General features: G+C 58.6%; 1 protein-coding gene across 3 annotated transcripts; it reads right to left on the bottom strand.

Annotated features, from left to right (window-relative positions):
- Window positions 1–1588: 1588 nt before the first annotated feature.
- On the bottom strand, window positions 1589–8904 carry TBC1D24 (TBC1 domain family member 24). 3 transcript variants are annotated; one of them, XM_047713063.1, is made up of 8 exons: window positions 7851–8904; window positions 7192–7209; window positions 6578–6736; window positions 5426–5489; window positions 4424–4519; window positions 3974–4196; window positions 3441–3611; window positions 1591–2746 (listed from the first exon to the last, which is right to left on the bottom strand). In XM_047713063.1, exons 1-7 carry the CDS (start codon window positions 8813–8815, stop codon window positions 3457–3459), a joined length of 1680 nt encoding a protein of 559 aa, XP_047569019.1. In that variant the 5' UTR covers window positions 8816–8904; the 3' UTR covers window positions 1591–2746; window positions 3441–3456. The 3 variants fall into 3 exon arrangements, with proteins under 3 accessions (XP_047569018.1, XP_047569019.1, XP_047569020.1); XM_047713062.1 differs by having other exon boundaries at window positions 1589–3611; XM_047713064.1 differs by lacking the exon at window positions 7192–7209 and having other exon boundaries at window positions 1595–3611.
- Window positions 8905–12112: the final 3208 nt, after the last annotated feature.

Raw genomic sequence — 12112 nt, 5'->3', positions numbered from 1 at the left:
AGTGTTAGTCTTGGGGATTTTGAGGACATTCTGGATTTAATGAAAATTTAAGTATCTGTACAAATTAAATCCATTCCTGGAACACAGAAAGGACTGTGGGAAAACTGAAGGCATCTGATTAAATGCATAGTTCACAGCACTATAAACCAACGTTCACCTCTGCTGGGCTCCCGTACCCACACAGGAGAAGCTGGGCAGGGTCCATGGACACTCTGTGGGATCTTTGCCTCTCTCTGGTAAATCTAAAATTATTTCCTAGTTAAAAGTTACAAACACTGAATCAATTAAATATGAAATACTTAAGGGCCTTACGGGTTCAGGAAACAAATAAGAAAAATTTGAAAGCCTGAAATCCTCAGAGTTTTCTAAACCAAGGTGCCCTGAAAAACTCAAAAAGTTAATCCCACAGCTTATAAAAGCAGGAAAATTTGAAATACGAATTTTTATTCAGCAATTAGAACTATGAAAATTTCCTAATACAAATGACTTACTCTTGTATTATAAATTGTTTTTCGCAAAACTCATGTTCTGAAGCCCAAAAGGCATAGAGTCCACGTTAAGAAATTATTTAATTTAATGAGCTGGTTTATTTATTTTTTAAAAAGATTTTATTTATTCATTTGACAGACAGAGATCACAAGCAGGCAGAGAGGCAGGCAGAGGGAGAGAGGAGAAAGCAGGCTCCTCGCTGAGCAGAGAGCCCGATGTGGGGCTTGATCCCAGGACCCTGGGATCATGACCTGAGCCGAAGGCAGAGGTTTTAACCCACTGAGCCACCCAGGCGCCCCAATGAGCTGGTTTAAATTACATGATTTACTTATTTGTTTATTTATTTATTAATTAATAAGTAAACTCCATGCCCAATGTGGGACTCAAACTTACGACTCTAAGACCAAGAGTCCCAGGCTCTTCCAAATGAGCCAGAGAGGAGCCCCTCAAAATAAATTTTTAAATGTTTCTAGAAAAATGAATGGTAATTTCTCATGCATTTCCATAAAATGCTAGTGATTTTTAACATCGAAAGCAACTTTTATGGGGTGCCTGGGTGTCTCCGTTGTCAAGCGTCTGCCTTTGGCTCAGGTCATGATCTTGGGGTCCTGGGATCAAGCCCCACGTTGGGCTCTCTGATTGGCGGAACCTGCTTCTCCCTCTCTGTGCTCTCTTGCTCTCTTTCCTCTCCCTTTCTCAAATAAAATAAAAAACTTAAAAAAAAAAAAAAGCAAGTTTTAGGTAGTAAGAAATCATAAAGAATATTAACAAAACATATTCTATTTGGGAACACCTGATACGTAACAAGGATGATAAATAGGAATTTAAAAAGAAAGTAATAACCACACATACCTCTCCGTTCAACAGGCCAGCCAGGAAGAAGACCGCCCGCCTGGGGAACGACAGCTATGCGTGCATACAGAGACCTCACGCTGGACACCGACAAGGTGGCTAAGCCTCACAGGCCCTCCTCGGCTGCACCTCTGGGAAGGCCAGACAGGGCCCTGGGGCAGCCGCAGAGACTCCCCAGGGCTCACTCAGGGGACAAGCAATCCCCCAGTCCCCCTGCAGAGGGAGCCAGGAAACAGCGCTGGAACACCATTTGCTGGGACATCGTTTTCAAAGGGCCGCAATGTTCCACGTGATGCCCCGACCAGTACCGCGAGGGTGCAGTTTCCGGCGCCCACCCCACTCGGGGCGTGCCCCAGGGAGCCCCTGAAGGGCCCTGTGGTTGAAGAGATCAGACTTGGACCCTCAGAGTTCATGTAACAAGACCATGTTTAATGAACACCGAAGTTGGCGCTACGACTCAGGGCTGTGGGGGCCCAGAGGAGGGGGGGACAAGGGTGGCAGTGTGGGGGGGTGAGCAGTGACACTGCCTCCCAGCACCTCTCTTCTCACTAGGGACTCACTGTCCCTGCGGAGCCTCTCAAGAGTTCCGTGGGGACAGCAGAGCAGGATGACTGGCCCCCTTTTACAGCTGGAGCAACAGAGTTCCAGGCAGGTTCATGGCTTGCCCAACGCCACCCAGGGCTCCTGGTCCTTCCTCCTGCACCATGGTGGCCGGGTTCTGGGGAGACTGGAGTCGGGGGGCAGGGGAGGGCCAATGCCCCACAGGAGGAGCAAGCGAGACGGAGATAGCAGAGGTGTGGCACGTGGGGACACTGAGGGGCTGGCTGCAGCCACATGGGGACCAGGCTGGGGGGTGGGAGCCCCGGCACCTGTGACCCAGGCTGCCACAGTCCCAAGAAGCTGCTTGGGTGTCCTCCCCCATGTGCCCAGGCCCTCAGGACCTGCTGAGGGCCGTCACGAGGCAGGAGACCACTCCCCGACCAGTCTTCACGTGGCACCTACAGTCTGCAGGGCCCCTGTGGGGCCAGGCTGGGCAGGGAGAGGGGCACAAGAAAACCAACCACACGGCTGTGAGAGGGGCGTGGAGGGGCGTGTGATGGCGCCGCAGGGGAGGGATCTGGGGAGCAGGCAGCCCTAACAAGCTGGGGTGCCTGGGGATGGACGAAGACCAGCATGCCATGTTGGGGAGTCTGGACAGGACCCTGGGGCCACTGCAGACTGTGGGGGAGTGGAGGCGGCCTGGGGCAGAGAGCAGGAGGGCTGCAGAAGCCCCCGTGGGTCCAGGCTTCTCCTGGACACGGAGCTGGCTGGTTTGGGGTCAGCCGCGGAGGGCCCCTCCCTGGGCCATCCTGAGCGGCCTCTTCAGGGATGGGCCCACAGCGAGGCCCAGCAGAAGCCTCAGGCTCTGAAACGCAAGAACCCGTGATGTCCCCTCCAGCCCTTTATCATATTGGTGCTCGGCGCTCCCTCAGGAGGGGCCCAGAGCGCAGCACAAATTCTGCCCTCCCCTCCTTCCCCCTGCCTTTGCTGTCCAACAGTCAGCCACAGGAGGCCAGCACGGGGAGGAGGGTATGGGTGAGAAGGGGTGGGAGGGGGAGGGGGACATGGCCAAGGAGCCATCCCCAGCGTGCCTGTTTCTTCTGGGGAGCCGCCAGCGCCAGCCACTGGCCAGGTGGCCGCCCACCCACAGTACCAGTGGTGGCCACCGGCCTCTGCTCAGGAGCCATGCTACGAGACACCAGCAGGGGGCGCCATGGCCCCACACTTGATGGAAGGTTTCTTCTGCCTTTCCTGTCCCAGCACCGCACCAAGGGACTGAGACTGCGTACGTGGCCCCGCTAGCCTCGGGCACAGGATGCCTCCGCGGAGCACTGGGGCCTGAGCCCACGCTCGAGGCAGCAGCAGGTCTGAGCAGGGACAGGCCCAGCCGGCTGAAGTCCCGGCATCCCCTGGCCGGCCCAGCCCCAGAGCCCCAATTGAACCTTGACGTTGGCCACTGGCGCGGCACAGGGGAGAGAAGGGGACCTCACTTACTGCCTCCCCCTGAAGAGGGGGCCTGGCCTCTGCCCCACCCCACCCCGTGGTGACGGCTCAGTCACCATCTGTGCAGGTCCGTCACTGGGTGTCAGGGTCTTGGAAACCCCAGGCCTCCACAGCCGCGATGAGGAAGTTCTCAGAGCACAGGGGCTGGTTGTTGAAAGTGTCACAGTGGCCAGTGCGGCCCCGGTTTAGGTCCCCATCGATGTAGAGCGCCTGGCCGCCCCCTCCACCTGTGGGATGCTCTGGTCAGTGGCCGCTCCTCTGTCCAGCACTGCCCCCCCGAGACCCTCTCCCCACTCCTGAGCATCTCCCCTGGGACGGGGTAAGCCTCCTAGCTGTCCCTTCCCTGGCCCTCCCAGATACTTCTCCGAGACCACAGGGCGACCCAGGGTCCCCCACCATGCCCCCTCCTGTCCCCACTCCCACTCCTGCACCTGCTCCAGCCCCCACAATTCTCTTCCTCTGCCCATCCCTTGGGGGAGGCACCTGCCACACAGGACCTCCGTGCCCCACGGCCCTGAGCCCATCTCCCAGGCTAAGTGACCAAGGGTGGGCGGGTGGGACCAAGCATGGGGAGCAGAGGGGTGCCCACCTACGATGAGGCAGTCGTTGCCCCCAGCCATGAACATGGACTCCGTCTTGGAGGGCAGGTTGAAGTGGCGTGCGGCCAGGAAGGGCGAGAGGCGGTCAGCAGGGTCGGAGGACACGGGGCGGCACGGCGGCGACAGGGTGGCGGGGGTCTCCGAGGACACAGGCTTGGTCAGCTCTGGGTGTTTGATGACCACCCACTCGTAGCGCTGGACCTCGGGCTGCAGCTGAGGGCAAAGGGGCAGCTGGAGTCACCGCGCACATTCCCCCCACCAGGCCCTCCTGCCCACACCCCCCACCAGTCTCAGTACCAGACCCCGCGCCCAGGCTGGGGAGATGCTGCACGTGGCCAAGGCCCGCCGCGCTCACGCACTGTTATCTGACCCTGACCTTCCCCCCGCGAAGCCAACGTCGGGGGGGCCCTGTGGGGTGAGCAGCCGGCAGCCTCACTCACCCGAAACACGAAGCACTCTCCAGTCCCAAAGAAGCCCACTTTGCCTCCAAACTTGTTCCTCTCACTCCAGTCTGTTGACAGGTAAGCCCCACACACCTGGGGAGAAAGGCCCAGGGCATGAGGCCACACCCCGCCTGCCTGCAGAAGCACCCCTTGCTCGTGGCCGGGCGGCACTGTGGGCACAGCTGCACCCCCGCCCCAACCCGAGGCCAAGGGCCGGAGGTGGCCTGCGGTGTGGGGACGTCAGAGTCTGGAGGGCAAGAGGCGGGTGGCCGCCTCGGCTTGTCGGGGGTACTTCTGTTTCCATCCTTGGCCCTCAAGCACGGTGAGGAGCCCACAGCCGCACTTGGACTTCGGCCATCAACCCCAGGGGTGCCCCTCACGCAGAAGCTTCCCAGATGACCGCACTCTACAGTGTTCCCCAATCCTGCCAGCCAGCAAAGTGCTACATTTCACCAACAGACTCAGTCCTTCGAGTGGCTGCAGGCTTTGACCCCCGTGTCTGACACTGAGTCCCTTGCTAGAAGGGAGACACAGGATTGGGGCGGGGTGAGGAACCTAACACTCCCAGGGGTGCGGGTTTGGGAGCCAAGGAACAAGGAGCCTCTGCGGGGAGCACAAGGCCCTAGAATGGAGGCCTGGGAGTTCTGACTTTCCTAGATGCTCCAGGGCACTTTCCAGGTGACAGCTACTGCAGAGGACTGCCCGATGACAACTATCTGTCTGTCGGCAGGGGAGGGGGGTGAAGACAGCGGGTGGCCAGCAGGTAGGGCCTTGCTCACTAGGCCATCTCTGCAAAGCTCCTCAAAGCCAGGCCCTGGGGGGTCAGGCTGCTCCCACAGGGGAGTCCCAGGGGAGATAGGCGGTCCCTCGGGGGGCTGGGGTCCCCCTCCGTGGAGGGCCCACCCCACCCTGTGCACCTAAGAGCAGGGAACCTGGGTGGAAGTTTCAGGGCGGCTCCTCCCTCCCCGGAGCTCAGCAGACGCAAAGACCCCTCCTCACCTCCTTCTGCGTGGTCTTGATGAGCAGGAGGGTGGGCTCATGTCCTTCACACTGGAGATAGAACCTGGGAGCAAAGACCACACACAGCAGCCTGGCATCATGCTCGGTGCCCCCTTGGGCCACAGCCTCTGGTGCTCATCACATCTGAGAAGCCTGGGCTGTCTGCAGTAGATGGGCCCGGGAACTGTGTTGCCCTGTGTCCCGGGGACCAAGCATGATGGCCAAGGACCTGGGACCTGGCAGTGCCTTGGCCTGGACACTTCTCAGCCAAGACAGAGCCCAAGCCAGGCAGCCTGCAGCCGCAGTCACCTACCCCAGACCATCGGCCCTGGTATGATGTGGGGGGGAAAGTCGTACGCAGGTTACCCTCAGCAGGCGCAGCCACGTGCCAGATGCTCCAGGGAGACAAGACCAGAGGAACAGGTCCCTGCTCTAGGAGAGGTTGGAACATGCCTCGGGGCCTGCGCTGGGAGATAGCCAACACTGGGAAGTGCCTGGGGAGGCCTGACAGTGCCCTGTGGTGGCACCAAGTGCCTGGGGCTTGGCGTACATCCCCGGGGGGCTCTGCCCGTCTATCCTGCTCTCCGGCCGGGGCTCCCACAGGGCGCAGAGTTGGGGAGCAGGTGAATGTATCTCTAACTATGCCACATGCATGGGGTCACCTGGGACTGAAGCCAGAAACTTCTGAGGCCACCTGCTGTCTCGGGCTCAATGGGGGCTGTGCCTGGTGGAGCTGCCATGGGAGTTGGCACGATCTGAGGGGGCCCAGCCAAAGTTCCCTGGACCCACCTATGGACCAGCCAAGTGGGGTCGGGGAGTAGAGACCTGAGGCCTACCAGCACGGGTCATCTGTGCTAGAATCCTGTACACTCCTGGGTGGGGATTCTGCTTCCCTGGTCGTCCCAGCACCCACACAGAAGCCTGAAGCCGGGCTGTGTATTCACGGCACGGAGCCCTCGCGTGTGGGAGGCTTGGGAGTAAGAGAAGTCCAGGAAGAGGGGCTCCCACTCCAGGGCCCCCGGGAATATCCAGGGGCCCATCTCCAGCCACCACCACAACATTCTGGAGTGGCCCACAGCTCACTCTGTCCCCCACCCCACACCAGCAGGCCCCGGAGCCCAGGCCAGTGTGTGCTGGTCTCCTGGGGGTTACCTGGTCAGGCTGTACCCGTGCTGCAGGGACGAGAAGAGGAGGAGGGGCTGGCACAGGGCGAAGCGTTCAGGGACCCATGACCAGATGTCTCTCATCTCCTTCACACTGACGATCTCTGAGTGGAAGTTCTCCGCGTGCACGGCCAGGTGCACAAACTGCCTGGGGAGAGTGGGGAGGGCTCAGAGTACAGCCTGGACCCCAGCCCCGATTGCCCCCCCGGCCCGGAGGGATGCAGAGCCTCTCGTGTAAGCTAAGCCTGCAGGGGGCTCCTCACCTACGGAGGGAGAAATGGGATGGTGCTGACCCCTGGAGCCCTGCTCCCAGAGGTTACAGAGGGGAGAGCACCGGCCTGGGCCAGGACAAAAGCACCTTTTCCCTAATAAACGGGGACAGACACGGAGCCAGCTCTGGCAAGACAAGGTTTCAGAGCCAGCCAAGCACTGACAGACAGCAGAGGTGAGGCAGCCGCGCAGACAGAGCAGAGACAACAGCCAGGCTTCCAGGCAGCGTGGCCGAAGCCGGTCCTGAGAGCCGGAGCGAGCAGCCAGGCCCTGGGACAGCCAGGCCGGGAGACGGAGAGAGGCCAGGCACGGACATGTGGTTAACAGACCTACCTTTTAGAGAGTGAAACACTGAAAAACAGGAGGAAGCAACGGACACAGAGAAGAAGAAGAAAAACAAAACAGACAAGGACAGGTTAGTGGCTGATACTGACGGCCGGGACGCACCTGCCTGTGGCCCAGGAGAAAGGCCTCTGTACCGACGGCCCGGTCAGGCTGAGATGGTGCGGGGACGGTGTGGGGACGCTGTGGGCCCTTCCCAGCCCGGCTCCCCCAGGTGCTGTGCTCAGGGCGGGGGGCATACCCAGCAGCCACGAGGACAGCAAGCAAGGGAGCCCAGAGCAGGAGGGGCAGAGCAGGGGCAGCTCTGAAATGATGTTCGATGGTCAGCCAGGCCCACTGCCGACATATGACTCCATGGTCAGCGTCCGGTTTCCATCTCAGCCATGGGCCTACCCGAGGGCAGGACACTACACGTTCCGCGCCCACAGCTGCCTGAGCAGTCCGTGGCTGTGGTCACAATTCCCCTCTCCCTCCCATGGTTTTCTCTCCGTGCAGGGTGGCCTGGCGGGCGGGCCGACAGGGGACCAAGAGGCTGGCGGGACAAGGTCCGACCCCCACCCTGGGATGCGTCCCAAATGAAGCCCTCCCCCAGGCGGGCACCTCAGAGCTGAGGGGCAGGCCACAGCTGAGGCCCCCAGGGGCCCGCCTACCTCTTCTGCTTGACGGTGATGCCCTTCTGCTTCAGAGCTTTCTCGTTGGCCATCTGCAGGAGCTGGATCTCCTTCCGGGAGAAGAGGCGGATGGCGAACGCCTTCTCCAGCAGCTTCTCCGGAGACACGGTCTTGGCGATGTCCCTGACGAAGGCGCGGATGTCCTGCTTCACGCTGTCCGACTCCGGCGGCTGCCCGGCTCTCACCTTGTGGAAGAACTTGAGGATGGCCAGCGCCACGCGGTACAGCACCTTGTAGCCCTCCACCAGGAAGACGTCGAAGACGCGGGCAAAGTGACTGAGCGGCAGCTCCCCGAACAGCCAGCGCTGCCAGTCTGCGTAGACCTGCAGCACGTCCTCGGACACGGCCACCATCAGCTTGTGGGCCGCCTGGCAGTACTTGTTCACCAGGTCCCCGAAGGTCATGCAGGAGGACTCGAAGGCCAGGAAGCTCTGGTCCACCAGCTTCCGGCTGGGGTCGTTGCAGGCCAGGATGCGGCAGGCGTTCTCGAAGCACTGGGCCTCGTCCGCGCTGTAGTGCAGCAGCAGGGCCACGACAGCGGGCAGCGCAGGGCAGAAGGACACGTCCGGGAACTGGTTGGCGATGCACAGCAGGATCTTGCGCACGGCGCCTTCGCCGCGCGGGTTCAGGCAGTAGCTGGGCACCTGCGTGTTGTCCACGAACTCGGGCAAGGGCAGGCTGCTGCCGCTGTGCTTGCCCACGATCTTGCCCACGATGTCGCTGTACACGCTGGCGTCGGGCGTGACGGTGCGGCAGGGGATGTCCCGGATCAGCCGCTGGTACACCTTGCCGCGCAGGGCGTAGCTGCGGGCCCAGTAGCCCTGGCGGGCCAGCTGCTTCAGCTCCTGAGGCTCCGTGCAGCTCAGCTCCTTGGGGCCCAGGTCCTGCACGGCCGCGTCCATCTTGTCTCTGTCCACAAAGCAGTTGTACCCCGGGGGGTCCATGGTGCAGGGCGCCCGGGAGGAGGGTCCCAGGCTGCCAGGCGGGGCACGGAGCGCCGAAATCCCCAGCCCCCTCTCCGAGGCCTCGCGGCTAACCAGTTTGCCACCCCATACCCTGTTGGATTAAAAGTCAGGCTTAATACATCCGTACGAAGGTTCGTGTTTTTTGGTTTTGCTTTTTTAAGGTTAATTTATGTATTTATTTATTTGAGAGAGGGAGAGAGAGTGCACGCACACAAATGGGAGAGAGGAGGAAGCAGGCTCCCCACTGAGCAGGGAGCCCGATGCGGGGCTCAATCCCAGGACCCCTAAATCATGACCCAAGCTGAAGGCAGAGGCTCAACCCACTGAGCCAGCCAGGCGCCCTGAAGGTTCATGTTTTAAAGAACGTGTTCTTGTTTTAATCTTTCTATATTTGATGGGTTTCCATTTAAGGTAAGTGGATATTGGGTGCCTGGGTGGCTCAGTCAATTAAGCGTCTACCTTCAGCGCAGGTCACGATCCTGTAGTTCTGGGATCAAGTCCCGCGTCGGGCTCTCTGCTCAGCCGGGAGCCCGCTTCTCCCTCTGCCTCTGCTGCTCTCCCGGCTAGTGTTTTCTCCTTCCCTCTCTCCCTTGCAAATAAATAAGATCTTTAAAAAACATATATAAGATAAGTAGATACTTTGAGAATTCACTATGAACTCTGCAGTAGAATTTCTTTCCATGGGTCTTATGCTATTAATCCGGAGTAGGTCACACAGACTAAGGAGAGGCTAGGGCTGAGTTCCCTGAAGGGCTAGGCCAGATGGACCCACTCAAAACAGCTTTCCACAGGGTGGGGGAGGCCCACCAGTACCCCCTCCCGCCCCCCACATTACTCTGTGGTCATTGGACCACTGCACCCCAGCGTGTCAAGAGATGCTTGGTCTCCGCCCCATCAGGTGTTGGCCCTCCGGCCCTGTGCTCCACTGGGTACTGGCCCTGCCCCTCCCCACCCCACATCAGGATGCAGAGGCCAGCCCTGAACTCTCTAGAAATGCTAGCTAGCTTTCGGGTGGAGATACATTGCAGCTGGGGAGCAGACATGAGGGCTGCGAAACCCAATGAAGCAGTCATAGCTTCTCCATGAAGACATTTCTGGGTCTGAATGGGCCCGAGGCCCTGGGGGATATGGTGCAGCCCCTCCTCTGTGGGGAACCACAGAGATCCAGGCAGACGGTACCCAACGGGTACCAGTGCAGGGGACCCCAACTTAACATCTGTCTTTGCCAAAGGCTACTGCCCTCGGCCACGTCTGCCTCATACCTCAGACCAGCCTTTCCGCCTGGGACAGTACAAGGGGACAGAGGGCTTAGGGCTCTGCTTTAGCGGGTTTCAGTAAATGGCCAGATCGTTCCGGTTTCTCCTGTACCCAGAACACTCATCTGAAAATATAAAAAGGAAGTCACACCTTAAGAACGAGGAATGGAAATTAAAGATATACAGTATAAAACCTGTAGGGGTAAGAAGGCAGCTGGAGAAAGCCCCCTGATACATTGTTTTTCACTGTGGCAAAATATACAGAAGATTTACATTTTAGCCATTTTTAAGTGCCCGGTCCTGAGACATTAGAACGTTCACACAGTCCTGCAGCTCTCACCACCGTCAGTCCCCAGATCGTGCTCCTCTTCCCCAGTTGAAACTCTGCCCGCATTAAACACGGACGCCCCCTCCCCAGCCCCTGGTGCCCACCCTTCTATCTCTGTCTCTATGAACGGGACAATTTTAGAGCCTTACAGAAGTCGCATCGTACACGTTCGTCATTTTGTGTCTGCCTCATTTCACTCAGCATCATGCCCTCAAGGTTCATCTACGTTTATAGCGTGTATCATAATTTTTTCTTAACTTAAGCTATTTTTTTATTCTTTATTTTTATTTATTTATTTTTTAAGATTTTATTCTGTAAGTCCTAGCTATACCCGTCAGTCTGGAACTCCTGACCCAAGAGCAAGAGCTGAATGCTCTACCACCTGAGCCAGCCGGGTGCCCCAAGACTATTTTTCTAGAGCAGTTTCAAGTTCACAGAGTAGTGGAGAGGAAGGCACAGAGATCTGTCACCCCCCTGCCTGCACTCCCCCCAGACTCGTGCATCACCAGCGCAGCTCAGCACTTAGCAGTCTGCGTGAACACGCCATCGCTACGTGAAACCTGCAGGGTGACGAGGGTTCACTCCTCGTGTACCTTCTAGGAGGCGGGATGAATGTACGAGGACATGTGTCTTCATGATACAGAGTATTTTCACTGCCCTAGAGTACCTCTGTGCTCCACCTGTCCATCCTGCCCTCCCCCAATCATAATGTCCTTCCTCTTTACGCCTAAAGAATATTTCACATGGGGCCGGAACATGCTGTGTTTACCCCCCATCTGTCAGCTGGCACGGGTCGCTCCTGGCTCCCAGGAGCAATGCTGCTACGAACGCGGGCATGCACGGTCTGCCGGAGCCCAGGCTCCAGCTCTCCCGGAGATGTATCTGTCAATGCTGCTCTTCTCTGAGCTCCCCCCCACAGAAAAGATGAGCTAACCTAAGGTTTTGTGGCAACACCCGTTTCATGGGTCCCACCAAGAAGTGCCTCACCCACAGCGGGACCGGCCTGCTGCTGGGCTGGAGCCTGCCTCTCCAGAGGAAAAGACGCCTTCATGGAGCTGGTAAGTTTGCTCTGCCCTGTGTGGGAAAGGAGCCGGGCCCGTCCCCAGGCCCTAAAGAGCCACATCCAGAGCCACACCCAGGTGGCACTCCACAGCCCCCATGGGCAAATTACCTATAGGTTTGTGGGGCTTGGGTTTTTTTGTTTTGTTTTGTTTTAGTTTTAGTTTTTATTTCTTTATTTGAAGTCCTCTCTACCCCCCGACATAGGACTCGAACTCATGACCCTGAGATCAAGAGTGGCACGCTTTTTAGCTGAACCAGGCAAGGGCCCCACCTATAGGGTTTACATCCTTCATTCTAGGCTCTGGGCCCACTAACCTGTGAAGGGGACCCCAGACCCATCCTGTGTGTATGAAAAGTACCAGCTGCTTCTCGGGGCAGTAAACATGTTTATAAGCAGAACAAGAGCCGGGCAGGACAGCACTGAGCCTCACTCAGCCGGCCTCCCATGCTGGTGGGGTACTGGACTGGCAGTTCCAAGCAGATGACCGCACCCTGCACAGCTCCTCCAGAAGGACCTTCGGGGAGGAGCAGATGGTCTCGTCTGCTGCAGCAAGGAGCTCAGGGACAGGCACACCGGATCTGGAGGAAGTCCGAGGCAGGGGCGTGCTCCCTGGGCCTCCACAGGCCTTC

This window comes from Lutra lutra, chromosome 18, assembly GCF_902655055.1.
Source record: "Lutra lutra chromosome 18, mLutLut1.2, whole genome shotgun sequence".
NCBI classification, from domain to species: domain Eukaryota; kingdom Metazoa; phylum Chordata; class Mammalia; order Carnivora; family Mustelidae; genus Lutra; species Lutra lutra.
This window is presented reverse-complemented; position numbering and strand designations above follow the sequence as displayed.